The 12,816-nt window shown below is 42.4% G+C and overlaps 1 protein-coding gene across 3 annotated transcripts in view; it reads left to right on the plus strand.

Annotated features, from left to right (window-relative positions):
• Positions 1-953: 953 nt before the first annotated feature.
• The window catches only part of LOC147308385 (zinc finger protein 521-like), an 88,586-nt gene continuing 76,723 nt past the window's right edge, over positions 954-12,816 (plus strand). For 2 of the 3 annotated variants that reach the window (XM_086270839.1, XM_086270842.1), the window contains exons 1-2: positions 954-1,648; positions 8,730-8,786. In XM_086270839.1, coding sequence (XP_086126965.1) covers positions 1,609-1,648; positions 8,730-8,786 — 97 coding nt within the window. In that variant the 5' untranslated portion in view covers positions 954-1,608. The remainder of the gene's footprint in view (positions 1,649-8,729; positions 8,787-12,816) is intronic. The other variant, XM_086270840.1, reaches the window with a different exon arrangement.

Here is a 12,816-nt window from a genome sequence, read left to right on the forward strand (position 1 = left end):
AAATAAGAATGCACTGAAAGTGGTGGAAAGCAGTTGCGTGACTGTGATTTTTAGATGGGGCCCCTGGCAGAGGCAGCCTCCAGCCTGCAGAGGGGAAGAGTGCAGAGTGAGAAGCCCACTGCAGGGCTCCTCTCTGGATCTCATTTTCACGTAGCAGGGGTAGGTTTGGGGCATGGACCTCCACATGCAGGTGAGGGTGTATTCCAGTGCACCGCTGTGAACATCTTGATAAGAAGGGAAAGGAAAAAAGAAAGAAAGAAAGGAAAAAAGCCATTTCAAACATCATTAAATTAAGACACACTAAAGTGATGATTAAAGAAATGATAAAACAAGAGAAATCACGGAATATTAATATTATAGTGGGTTGTTTTCATTCTATGTAGCCTCTTATTTGAAATGGAAGAAAACAATGTATTTCTCATGAATAACACTGAAATGATTAGGGGATAGGCTGTAATAGTTCTAGTCCGTAGTACGTTAAAAATCCCTCAATCTTAAAGTACACTCGATATCCCAATTCCACGCGTGCCGTTACATGTCATATATGTCAACAGCAAAAGAGAAAATGTCTTTCTGCTTAACCATTTCTACCAGAAGGGGGACCAGTCCGTCTGCCGTAGACGGAGAGTGGCCGACGGCGAGCTGAGGCAGAGGAGACGCCAGGGTGAGCAAGCCGACTTTGGGTTTAGAGTTCGACTCCGGATCCGGGGACAAGCAGATCCAGCAATCCGCATCTTGCCATGATCCCTAGGATTTTAATCATGCCTCTCTGTCTGTGTGTGAGTGCAGGCAGGCTGACAATGATTTCCTCAGTGATTACGTACAGAGCGAGTCCCTGCGGGGTAGGGGCCCCCTCTGGAGCCATCCTGATGGCTTTGGGGGCCTTGCTTCCATTTTCCATTATTATGTGGACTACCGGAGCGACAGCGCAGTCCAAGACCTTGCAGGTTTGTGATGAGGAGGGAGCTTCCATCTTCTCTCTGCTTCTTCATCCTCTTTTTAAGAGCAATTTAGACGTAGACTTAGATCAGATTCCGAACCTAATTCATGATTAGCTGACTGGAGTGAGAAAAGGAAGAGTCTGCAATAGTTTTGATGCTGTTAGGTGGATATGAAGTGAAAAGTGTTATTGTCATTTTTTTTCCTCTTTTTTTGGGGGGGTTTTGTTGCATTTTTGCACACTCACGGGAGGCGTTTTGCTGATGTCTTTCTCACGCGGATGCATTTGAGATGAGAAGCGAAAAGCAAATATTGCGCTTTTGTTTCTAAACGAACATCATGCCTACACGCGTGTGTGTTTTCCCGGAGAATGGACGCGCATGACGGGATTACTATATTCTCACACTTTTCCCGATACCTAGCTCAACTAAATAAAGTCGCCTATAGCGATCGGGCTAATTGGATTTTATAACATCCACCTACTCATCACAAAATAACAGCAAACTCGTGTACAGACGGCGCGGCCGGGGCTAAGTTGCATCTTTATGTAATGGTAAAAAGGCAGCCGCGGTTTTGGTCAGTCAATTTTAGAGAGACTATACCTTTAGACTATCCCGTCCTACACAAATTGTCAGGCAGAAACTGAGCAACTTCAGCGTTTTCTATAGGATGTCGCGCCGCAAGCAAGCTAAACCAAGATCACTGAAAGGTAAGTGATAAGCCTGTTTGGTGGCTCTCAAAACATTTTGCTTTTTAAGGACATGACACAAAATGTGGACGAGCATGAACTGAATGCTCGTGAAATGTAACTGTCTCTCCCCCCACCCCTTTCTTTCTTTCTTCCTTTCTTTTTTACGCATTTCGAAGTGTTCCTTCCTATTTGTGTTGCGCATGAAATCGACTGTTTACGTACTTGGCATCGGAGGGGGATAAATAATAATACTAATAATATTAATAATAATAAAAAATTAAAAACATGCTCGGCTTTCGGTTCTCACTGTATACTGATGAGAGTTAAAGAAGGGGCAGGGATACGTTTAAAGAGCAACAGTGCAGCGCGACGCTGGCGAACATCTGGATGCGTTAAAGACGCTCCTGGTCGGAACTTGAGCCGTCTGATGGAATGGGGTGCACAGTCACGTGACTCACCCCGTCTGAAAACTCAAAGAGGAAACATTTTATACGTTGGGGAGGGGGGGCTGTGATGTGCGTGCTCGCAAGTGTGTGGTGAGGTGCAAATACTACCCAACGTTTAATACTAATGAGACATTTCATTAAGAAAAAGAAAAAGTTCTGGATTTATCAGTCAGGTTGCTTAAAGCTTGAAAACAGCTGAATTTCATCGGTAACGTCTATGATGTTATTTGGGTTTTTTTTTCTTACTCCCCTTTTTGGTCACTTTTTCCCTTTTTCTTCTTTAAACAGTTGGTTTGGTGGTAATCTGATCTACCATTTGCCACAGAGTGTACATGTCTGTGAGAGTTTCAGAAAGGGGGAGGGAGAGGGAAATAGAGACAGAAAGGGAGAGCAACATACACACACACATACACACATATTCACACATTACTTTTCTCTGTAGCATTTTAGTGGGGGGAGCTGTAGGTTTTTGGAGGTTGAGCTCCAGTTCATCTGGCAGGCATTGTATTTTGCTCAGCAAATAATTGTCCACAATTTCACATTCCCAGCTTGTGGTCTGTGGACCCCTTTCTCTCTCCCCCCCTTTTCGTTCTCGGAAGTCTTCATCTCAAAGGAAGATTACATGGTCTGTGGTACATTCATGCAGCCACCATTTTAAATCAATACCCAGGAGAGAGTGGAAATGTGAGTGCATGCACATCTTAAAATTGTCACATTCTGTTTCCAGACCTGCACTGCTCTATTCGCGGTAAACAGCTCCATACATAGATTTCATATTTTCTCAGAGCAGATTGGCATTGGCATTATTTTTTTTTCTTGTTTAGTTGGTGTGACATTTGCTATTCTCAAAAGACATATCACATATAATCGTCTCCTGCCAGCATGCCTACATGCTACAAGTGTGTGTGTGTGTGTGTGTGTGTGAGAGAGAGAGAGAGAGAGACTGTGTGTGTGCATTCAGAAGAACATCTGTTAAGATTTGTGTACATCTAAGTGTGCGGCAGAGAGGGATGCAGAGTGAGCAAATCAGTATGCAAATGAAGTCAGAGTGATGACATTGTTTGTTTTGTTATTGTCACTAAAATTTAAATTGGGAAAATGTGGAGCACGGAACATCGTGACTTTTATGTCTTCATTCCGGCTGCTCAACCGGAGCAGAAATGCAGATACGTCATAGATATTCCCTTGTTTTGGATCGGACCCAAGGAAGGCCAGGCAGATGTTATTTATTGTTCTTTGTCCATCTATTTCCTCAGGGACAGAGATAAACTTATACAGATGTCCACAATAACTTTGTTTGTCTTTTTTTTTTAATTGACATTTGACACTTTATTCTTCTCTATTGTTCAAGGAAGACATGATTGGTCATTTTATTTGTAGTTTCTTGTTTTGTGGCATCTCCTAATTTGTGTCGCTCACATTCATACATGTGTGAGCCCGTGTCTCCTATTCCTGTGTCTTTTCGCGAGCAGACCTGGATCTCCGAGTTCAGATTTCACTTTTATAGGTTGTCTTGAGGCAGTGGTCAATGTGAACGTTCCAATTTTTTCCCCTTTGCTCAGAAAGAACGCATTGTTCTGCAGAGGGGAGAATGAACAGAGATGCCGATGGAACGTGGTGGGAAGGTAGAACGAGCATCATGTGCAGCGTTTTGAGGGACTGGTATGGATAGTATGGACGTGGGGTGCATGCAGAGAAGATGAGAAAATAATGCTGTGACAGTTGGCACTCCTTTTTCCCTTGTGTACCTCCAACACACACCCACTTGCTCAGTATTGGCTGCTTGTGGGAGTCAGAGGTTATGTTTTTGGTCCCATGGAGGAAAAGGGCAACATTACAAGTCCCGTTTCAATTAAGTCTGAGAGACAGATCCGGCTACGTTATTGCTTGGGGGAATAAATGGCACAGGACGAGACCATACATCATTCGCTTATATGCAAACACTTCACCCCAGCCACTGACATTTACTCAATCCTGAGCCTTCTATATTTCTCAACTGTAGGCACATTGTAATTTTGTTTTGATGTGCAGAGGCTTTGGGTCAGCACATTGCCTCAGTCAGTGGTGAGCAGCGAGGAAGGAGGATCTCACTCCAAATCCTGCATGATGACTGCCACGTTGCCTGTCCTCCACTACTTCCTGAATAACATGAGACGCGGTTGATATTTTCATTTGGAGCGCAAATTACACTCTCAGGTCTTGGCACTGATGTGTTCATTGGCCGAGGAGGAAGTTTCCAGGTCTGTCAATTGCATATATAAATATATTTTCTGCACCATTTCCATTAGGTATGGTGATCGCCATGTAATCAGGGCTGTGCCATGTACACCGTAAATATTTGATGATTTTAAGAAACTCAAATTCATCACCAGACAAGTGATCCCAGGAGGTTATCGTGCTTTAAATATACTTGACAGGAAATATCACTTTACACTTTAAATATACCCCTCATGCACTGGGTGGATTTGTAAAATCTGTAATAGGCCTGTAAAAATAAAATTAATGATTAAATTGTCTGTTTTGGGGGAGGGGTTGAATTCCTAAGCTTGTGCATAATAATTCGATTTAAAGTTTTTATTGACGTTTTTCTGGTATTGAAACCAGACCTTTCGGGAAAAACTGAAACAAATATTTACTTGCTTAATCAAAAAAAATTGGCCATAAAATTTGAAGCTTTTCCTTTTAGTGAAAACAAAATTGAACATTTGACACGCATAACCACTCCCACTCCTATTCTCTTCAGTACTTTGAAGCATAGGTCTGTGTATGTACAAAAAATAAATAAATAAAAGTGTGAAGGGGTGGTTAAAGCTTCTGTAGTTTAGTCGGAAACAAGTCAAAAACTAACTTGCCTGTTTTTTGGGGTTTTTTTAAGGCAGCCTGTTTGCAGTATGTTCACCGTTAAATGGTCTGAATGTCTAATCTTAATTTTATCAGCTGGAACGCAGACGCATGCTACAGTCCACTCTTTTTTTCTCTTTTCATGTCTAAAAGGTGCGTTATTCTTAGTTTACAGCAAGCTGCAGTATTCCAGTCTGTTCACAATTAATGATCTGTGGCATAACACCCATTAACACTTTTCTAATGTGACACAAAAATATGGATAGTATTATCATTAAGGAAATTATGATGGAGGCATGGAAAAATCCCATTAGCACGGCTGTCAGTGCTCTTGACATGCAGCTCAGTGTGTCGGACTGGGCGTCGCGGGAGCTGGCCGATATGTCTTCTTATTCCATGGCATGTGTCTCTCTTGTTGTCATGGATTGTCTGCCACATGGAGAAAGAGTTCTGATTCAGAGACAATGACGGATTTCCTCCACTGCCGCAAATGAAATGCTACGTTTCTGGGGTTTCTTTCTTTCTTTTTCTTGTCTTTTTTCCCCCTCTCCTCTTGTCTCGTTTGCATTTATGAATAGCATTAATATTTTTGGAAGCTGAAGTTGCAATAATTGCATAATGAGATTATTGATTTGTGACGTTTTTATAGTGCTGCTAGTGGAGTTCTCTCGCGCTCTCTTTCTTTTCTTTTTCTTTTTTCTTTTGCTTACAATGCAAGGCAAAATATAGAATATAAATATTATGCAACATGATTAACATGCTCCTCTATTGCAAATTATTTATGACACCAATCACCAGTTCAAATAATGCTCATTAAGAAAGTTATTCATGTGCAGTGTGTGTTCTCCTCCCTCCCTCCCCAACCCTAATTGAGGAGCGTTGACCTCGTGACCCGAGCTAAATTGAGTTGTAGTCCCTGTGGCGAGCGTCTCCTTCCCGGTCAGTCAGGGCGGATTACACAGCCATTGTGTTCGGCACTTTATCGTCCAAGCTGGCTGTAACCAAGCAGATGAGTCACGCATATCCAGGAACACACTCAGGGCTTTTTTTTTAAATGTCTGAGAAGTGCTGCGAGATACCCTCACACACAAACAGAGACACACCAAATTTGTGGCAATGCTCGCATAAAAGCGCAAGACATGTACGGCATTAAATACATGTATCTGTGCACATACACACTTCCCAAAGCAGCAGGAATTCATTTGATGGATTTGAAAAAGTCCAAGCTTCTGCGACTCTGCCTTATTCATCTCTGTTAAGCCATTAGTTGTTGCTGTTATGGCGTGTCATGGTTTGTGCGCATGTAAATTAGCGTGGGGTATTTTTTCAGTTGTTCAGTTGTGAGGGTTTTGGGGGGTTTTTGTTTCGTTTTGTGTTATTTTTTTATTTTTTGCTCCTCGTTTTGTTCCGATAGAAAATGAATTCATTTCCTAAAAAGTAAGCGTCCCGTCTTGGGAATTGTCACTCACGATATAATGACAGTTACTCCACATTCATTTTTTTTGTGTGTGTGTTTGGCCATTGTGTTAATTAGCGGCCTTTAATGCTGTGCCACTTGTTGTGGGATTATGTTTTTCCTGCTCTGCATTTTGAAAATCAAAGGAGCTGTGCTGAAATGGTCCCATGTGTGTTTGGTATTGTATCAACAAAACCTTGCGGCATGATTACAGTTTGTCACTGACTGAGTGATACACTGTACCTTGTCAAACATTAATTAACTGATAGCAGTGATGCAGTTACAGCAGTGTGGACTGAGTTGCAGTCAGCTGAAGTCATTATGAGGTAATCATGAGCTTCAGAGTATATTAATTAAAAGTGCCCACCCTATTTATATATGTACTGTTATGACTGTTCATCAAATGTCCAGCTAGAAGGAAACGTCACAGGAATTTGGCCTGACTTGACAGCTTACCCTCTATGATTGCTCCTAGCTAGCTATTAATTATCTAGCAGACAGGTGCAAATGAGAAAAGAATTTGCACGGTGATGGAAGTTGTTTACTTTAAATGGCAAAACTTTTAATAAGTTCACCGTGGTGACAAATCATCGCAAACCGCTGTAATGTTTAAGTTCTTATGGCAATGTAAAATAGAATTTTCTGCCTGAACTCCCTCATCTCACCAACAGGGACGGTAATCAAAACAAAAACTCCAGCTCCCACCACCAATCTCTGATAGAACCATGGGGGATTTATTAGGACCCCCTATCTCTAGCCCATTTAAATGATTCTAGATGCAAGGCGCTCAACGGTGTTAGAGAAACTCATTAAACTCTCAGGGCGCCAGCCACTAAGGCCTCCTTTAAGAGGACAAGGTTTCTCTGTTGGCTGAAACAGTCCTCTTTGGAGGCTCTGAGGGATATATACCTCCACGGTGTACAACTATGTCTGCTCCATCACTTTTAATTGATTTAGCTAATTAATTGCTAGACCCATGACCATTTGTTTTGCATATTTTCTTCCTACATCAATTATAATTGTTGCTCGGGGAAATATTCCAGATATTCGGAAAACATCCCTATATGTAACTGAATTTACATTGTCGTTTCTTTACAAGTTTATTTTGAATAAAAGATTCTTTTTTTCTATATTGGAGTTCCTTGAAAATTCACTTTTGGCTGGACACCGGATGACAGCGAACCATAGTCGCTCCATCGTTTGCTGTCTTCATAAGAAACAGCTCGACACTTTCCTCTTCATTTTTCACTGAAGTTTGACACCTCACTTGACACTAACTTGTGCTCCCCTGTGGAAAAGGCTTCTGCCACCATAGGATCCTGGCTTAATTATGCAAAGTACAGGATATTTTGTGCGATTTTAAAAGTGCGCCAGTTTCTGCTTTGGCAGTCACTGCCACACTCCCCTACTGGGAGGTCCTGTCAGACTCCCCCTTCCTCTTTGCCCAGGAAAATGAAAGGCTAGAAAGAAAAGACATAATGGAGAATGCATTTCAACTGCAGGGGTGGAACGCAGAGGCGTAAGAAGTCCTCAGTGAGACCCTCATTTTACATGGAACAGGTGGGAGACTCTTTTGTTCTCTTCCCGCTGTTAAAATCCATTTCATTTCTTGTACTTGACATGCCACGAGGAACTCTCACCGGTTCCAAAAAGGCTCCAATGTAAAAGGTTCCTACCTTTTACTAAACATAAGTCGTGTTTTTCAAGGCCGGTGCTGTTGTCAGAAAGTCAAAAGTGGTTTAGCTGCCATGCACCTAATGAGCAGATGCGAGTGCCGATCAAGCCGTCACTATTTTGTCACCCACCCTGTTAAAGAGCAAAAACACTTTGCAGCCACTTTGGCTGCATCTATTTTCTATGTGTCTGTTGGCGTCTTATTACATTTGTATACTTTACTGTAGGTTTCATTTTGGATCACAGGATCACAGCTTTACGAAGATCCATATTTATGCTGCAGTGCTCTTTTCATGATGCCAGTCTAACGTAGCTAACCAGTGCACCGTGCAACCTTCTTACTAATATAGTCATCAAGGTATTTTTCACTTGGTCACTGTTGATGTTGGGAGTGTGTTTCATGGGAGACGTTCATAATTCATCACGTCATTACTCAGTCCAATATGTTATTTACGTGGGTGGCTGTTTGCCTCGTTGCCAAACCTCATACATATGAAAGGCTTGTGCGGATTGCCAAACCACAGGTTGAGCTTTGGAAAGCTGCTGAAATCTCCTGGAGTTTCCATATAGAAAATCTCAATAGTAAATAATAGAAAAGAAGGAAATCTCAATGTGTCTAACTTGTTTTTCGCTGTTAACTGTTTCTTTCCCTCTGTTTCTCCCCCTTCTCTTTTTCTGGCAGTAGAAGACAATGTGACAGAGGACCAGCACAGTCCTGGGCAGACTGCCATTCCAAGCGGTAATGCTCCATTTCATATTTCATCATTTTCGGCTGGAAAGTGGATCATGTGTCTCTGTGTGCGTTTGTGTGTGTGCGCCTATGTGTGTGCGTCTGTCTGTAAAATTTTTTGTTGGGATCAGAATGAAATAAAGTCTGTGCTTCCTGTTTCTGAGGTTTTCTTGCTGTAAACCGAATGGTTGCATGTGTTTTTTATAACTCAAGCGCTTTAGTGCATTTTCCGTGTTTGTGTGCACGCATGCAGGTGTGCCTATAGCTGTCCTTGTGTTTCTGTGTGTTCTTGCCTCTTTTTTTTTTTTTACGCTCTTTGTTTCCAAACCCTCTGTATGATGTAGAATAGAGCTACGCAGATGAATGTGTCCTGTCTCCACGCGTGCCATTCACAGTGGCCCTCCAGGAACAGAGCGGTAATTCAGGTCAGGCTAGCAGAAAGCCCCCTATGAATGAAGCCTGCTCCTGATGCACCACACTGTATATTTTCATTTCATTTGTCTCTGGTAAAGGTTAAGTCTCAGGCGTGGTTATTTTAAACCCGATATGGATGGTTTTGCCCAGCAGGCTGGGGACCCTGGGTACTCCTAGGCTGCCACATTAGTCCAGCATTTACCCATAGCGTTCTGAGTGCCTCTGTGTAAAATACAGGAGCTGTATGCATTACTGCAGTAAATCCTGGCTTAACTCACTTGCTCACTAGTACTCAGTAACTGTTTTTGTCTGATGTCTTGTTTGTTAGCTGGTATCTTAAGGTAGATGTGAGGTTCCTGCACTGATTTAGAAAGAAGCAGTTTTTGCACATACACTTTTCTGCTATCTGTTTCCGACTGAGCTTTTCCTCTTCATCAGACTTACTATTAGACCCTTTTGCCACATATTTGTGTATGGCTAAACTAAATAGCCGGGCCAATACATCTTCTGCTGTGTTAATTTGTATTGATGGCTATTGGTGGGTGGTTCTTTGAAAAGAATCTGCCTCCTTTGCCCGTCTAACCCCGGCTCAAGGGATGAAGGACTGGGCATAAGAGGCAGACTTGCCTCGGAGACCTCCTGTCATCCAGAGCCAAAGCAGAGCTAATGAGTGTGCCTGATTACAACGACCCCCTCAGACACACGAATCTCCCCGTCTCTGCACCGCCTCTATCTCCAGAGCGAGGGGAGACAGCCGCCACATGATCGATGTCTGCCTGTGGAGAAATCAGGAGGGCGCACAAATTAATTTCTCACTTTCCTCATTTGACTTCGTTTGACTGATTTATTTTTTAACCTCCTCTCAGGATGCAGCTTGACGAATGGTCAATGAGGAAATAGTTGTTTGCAGCGATGAACTTTTAAGATACAGCGAGCTTTCGCTTTGCCTATCTGTCACCTGTCTGAGTTTTAAAATGCAGTAATTCTACATAATGCCCCAACAAGTCCTCATAAAATCAAACTGAAAAGCAGCAGAAAGAGCTTACCTGATTGTCATGCGTTTGCTGCTTTGACGGACAGGGCCACAATAGCCATTAGACTTCTGACAAGCTAAGGGCTTCACCAGACATGGTGTCAGGATCTGCCTCATAAGTAGACCCCCAGTTGCGCTCTTCTGTGACTCTGCAAGCATTCTGCAGACCCTGCATCCTGTTTCTTATTCATGTTTGATATGTAGCAAAGGCAAAGGAGAAATGCTAACAAAAGAGGCCCTCTAAAAGATAGACAGTATTATGCATAGTATAGAGGGGCAGGAACAGTGTGATATCTGAGATTTAATGAGGCAGTGTGCTTTTTTACCCAGAGAGTCTGGAGCAGGCTTAAGATCTGCAGCTTGGCTTTACCACTGCGCTGCCTGTGTGTAATTATAACCACATGCTCAGTGCTTTTTCTTCTCTTTTATATATACATCCCTTTCTTTTTTCTTTCTTTCTTTTTTTTTCTTGCTCTTAGCTATTACAGATTGAGGCTTTTTTCTTTCTTTGTTTCTTTTTTTTTTTTAGAAGACTGTGTCAGCTCTGTCAAAGTGGAGTGGAGTGAGGCAAATAGAAGAGTTTCAGAGATCTGAAGGGGTGTCTGGGTGGCTAGGTGCTCTAGTGTGGAGTAGTGTTGCGTGTTGGTGCGGTGTCTGAGACTCTGGCTCTGGCTGAGGTTGAGGCTGCCCACAGATCAATGTACTGCAGGGCTCGCAACAGCAGGAAGAGGAAAAGGCTCTTTCACTACACCACTTCAGAAAATCATATTCTCTATTATTCATTTCCTTTGATGTTTTACTGCACTAATGGCATAGCAAGGCGCTCCGTGCAATATTATCACTGCCTGTGAGAGCGCGAGTGAGACGGCTGAACAAGAGAAAGAGCATTTGGTGTGTTCAAATGTTGTTTCTCATTCAGCTTCTTTGATTTCCATTCTTCTTTGTGTGCTCATATCTTTTTTTGGTGCAGAGATTTTAATGGCGGTTGATGCCATCTGTATACCTGTGATTATATGTGCTGCTTGCTTCATGAGCTGCTCTCTGTTGTCTCCGTTGTTTGTTCTTGTCTCTCCTGTAATTGTTTGACACCTTTTCTCCCTTCCTTTGCTACTCTTATCTTCATCTCAGCGTGCATCATAAAATTTTCATAAAAATACTACATGTTTATTTGTAATTTATAACAAGGTGCCAAACACTTTCTGCCAGTGCGCCACTTTAAGCTCGTCTTTAGTGCTCTAAGAGAAATGGCTTTTGACAAACACCTCTGCTAATCGGTGTTCAAATTTAAAATGGATCAAATGACTGACTAATAATTAGACTTAATAATTAATAATTAGACTTAGACACACACACATGTAAATTCTTGACAATTATTAACAATCTGGCAAGTGTCAAGCTCACAGCCCTGTCGCCGCATCATATTCTTTAATGATGGCGAATCAGTGGATGTGACGGTTTAAGCGGAGAGCCCCGAGTCCCATCCTCACAGAGGAGGATATACTTGGAGGCACATGTGGCATTAGAATGTAGTGTGACCTATATATGGTAGGTTCTCGGCAAAAAAAAAAAAAAGAAAGAAAAGTTTCAGATTTTTAAATAATGAGGTGCCGGCAAGCGTGTGAAGGTTATTCAATCTTAATGTCCTCCTATTTCTGACAGCCTCCCTCACTCTGATAAAGAAGCGTGCCCACCTTTGATCAGGCCTGCCGACACGTGTCGAGAGAAGCTGCTTGCTGGTTGAAATAAATTCTTAATTCGAACTTGGGGGTGGGTTGTTGTAGGACGGGGTGCCATGGAGAGAGGGGAGGGGCGTGGGGTGGTGGAGTGGGGGCATCGTAAGATCAGGATCTTTGTAACATCATGGGGAAATGAGGAGATGGGTCCACTGGTAATGATGTTTTTGACACCCAAGTTCTTACGCTGCACAAAGGAGGCTCTGTCAGGCTAAACCCTGATGGAGCCTGTATCTACAGGCAAGTAAGAACATGGCCCTCAGTGGTTTCACACTTTTTTGTGCTCAGTATGTCTCAGATGCATTTGAGTCAAATTCAGATTAAAACCCTGACATCCGTTAAATTTTGTGCCTAGCATCCACAACTACTTTTTTGTCTTCTCTTTATTGTAGGCCCAAGTTTTTATGAATTTTTCTAGCTTAGGGTTAGATATTAAATCTCCAGTGTTAAGGTTCACGCAGAGACTTAAACTTTTTAGATTAAAATTCTATTAACAGGCTTGGCCAGACAGTTCACTTTATATTATTATTGTTTTTTATTATTATATTTTCTTCTATCCCTCTGTGCTCATGCCTCCCTCTCTCCCTGTGGTCAGTGTCTGCACCTGTCACAGTGTGTGGGCCAGACAGTGGGGGATGAGGCTACGCTTCCTTGCTAGGGACCACGGGTCCCTGGTGGGGCTAATGGAGCAGCGAAGAGAATATCAATTAAAAGGTTATAAATATTTAAAAGCAAAAAAATATTCAATAATATAAGGGTAGGGGGTCCAGGAGAGTCTTCAACTCACAAGATGAAAGTTGTGGCATGATAAATGTCACTAGGCACCATAAGAGATCATAAGTGTGCGCGTGATGGATGG

This window comes from Aulonocara sp. 'chitande type north' Nkhata Bay, linkage group LG18, assembly GCF_057382095.1.
Source record: "Aulonocara sp. 'chitande type north' Nkhata Bay isolate Kocher_YH1m ecotype deep benthic linkage group LG18, A_spYH_male_GT1.1, whole genome shotgun sequence".
NCBI classification, from domain to species: domain Eukaryota; kingdom Metazoa; phylum Chordata; class Actinopteri; order Cichliformes; family Cichlidae; genus Aulonocara; species Aulonocara sp. 'chitande type north' Nkhata Bay.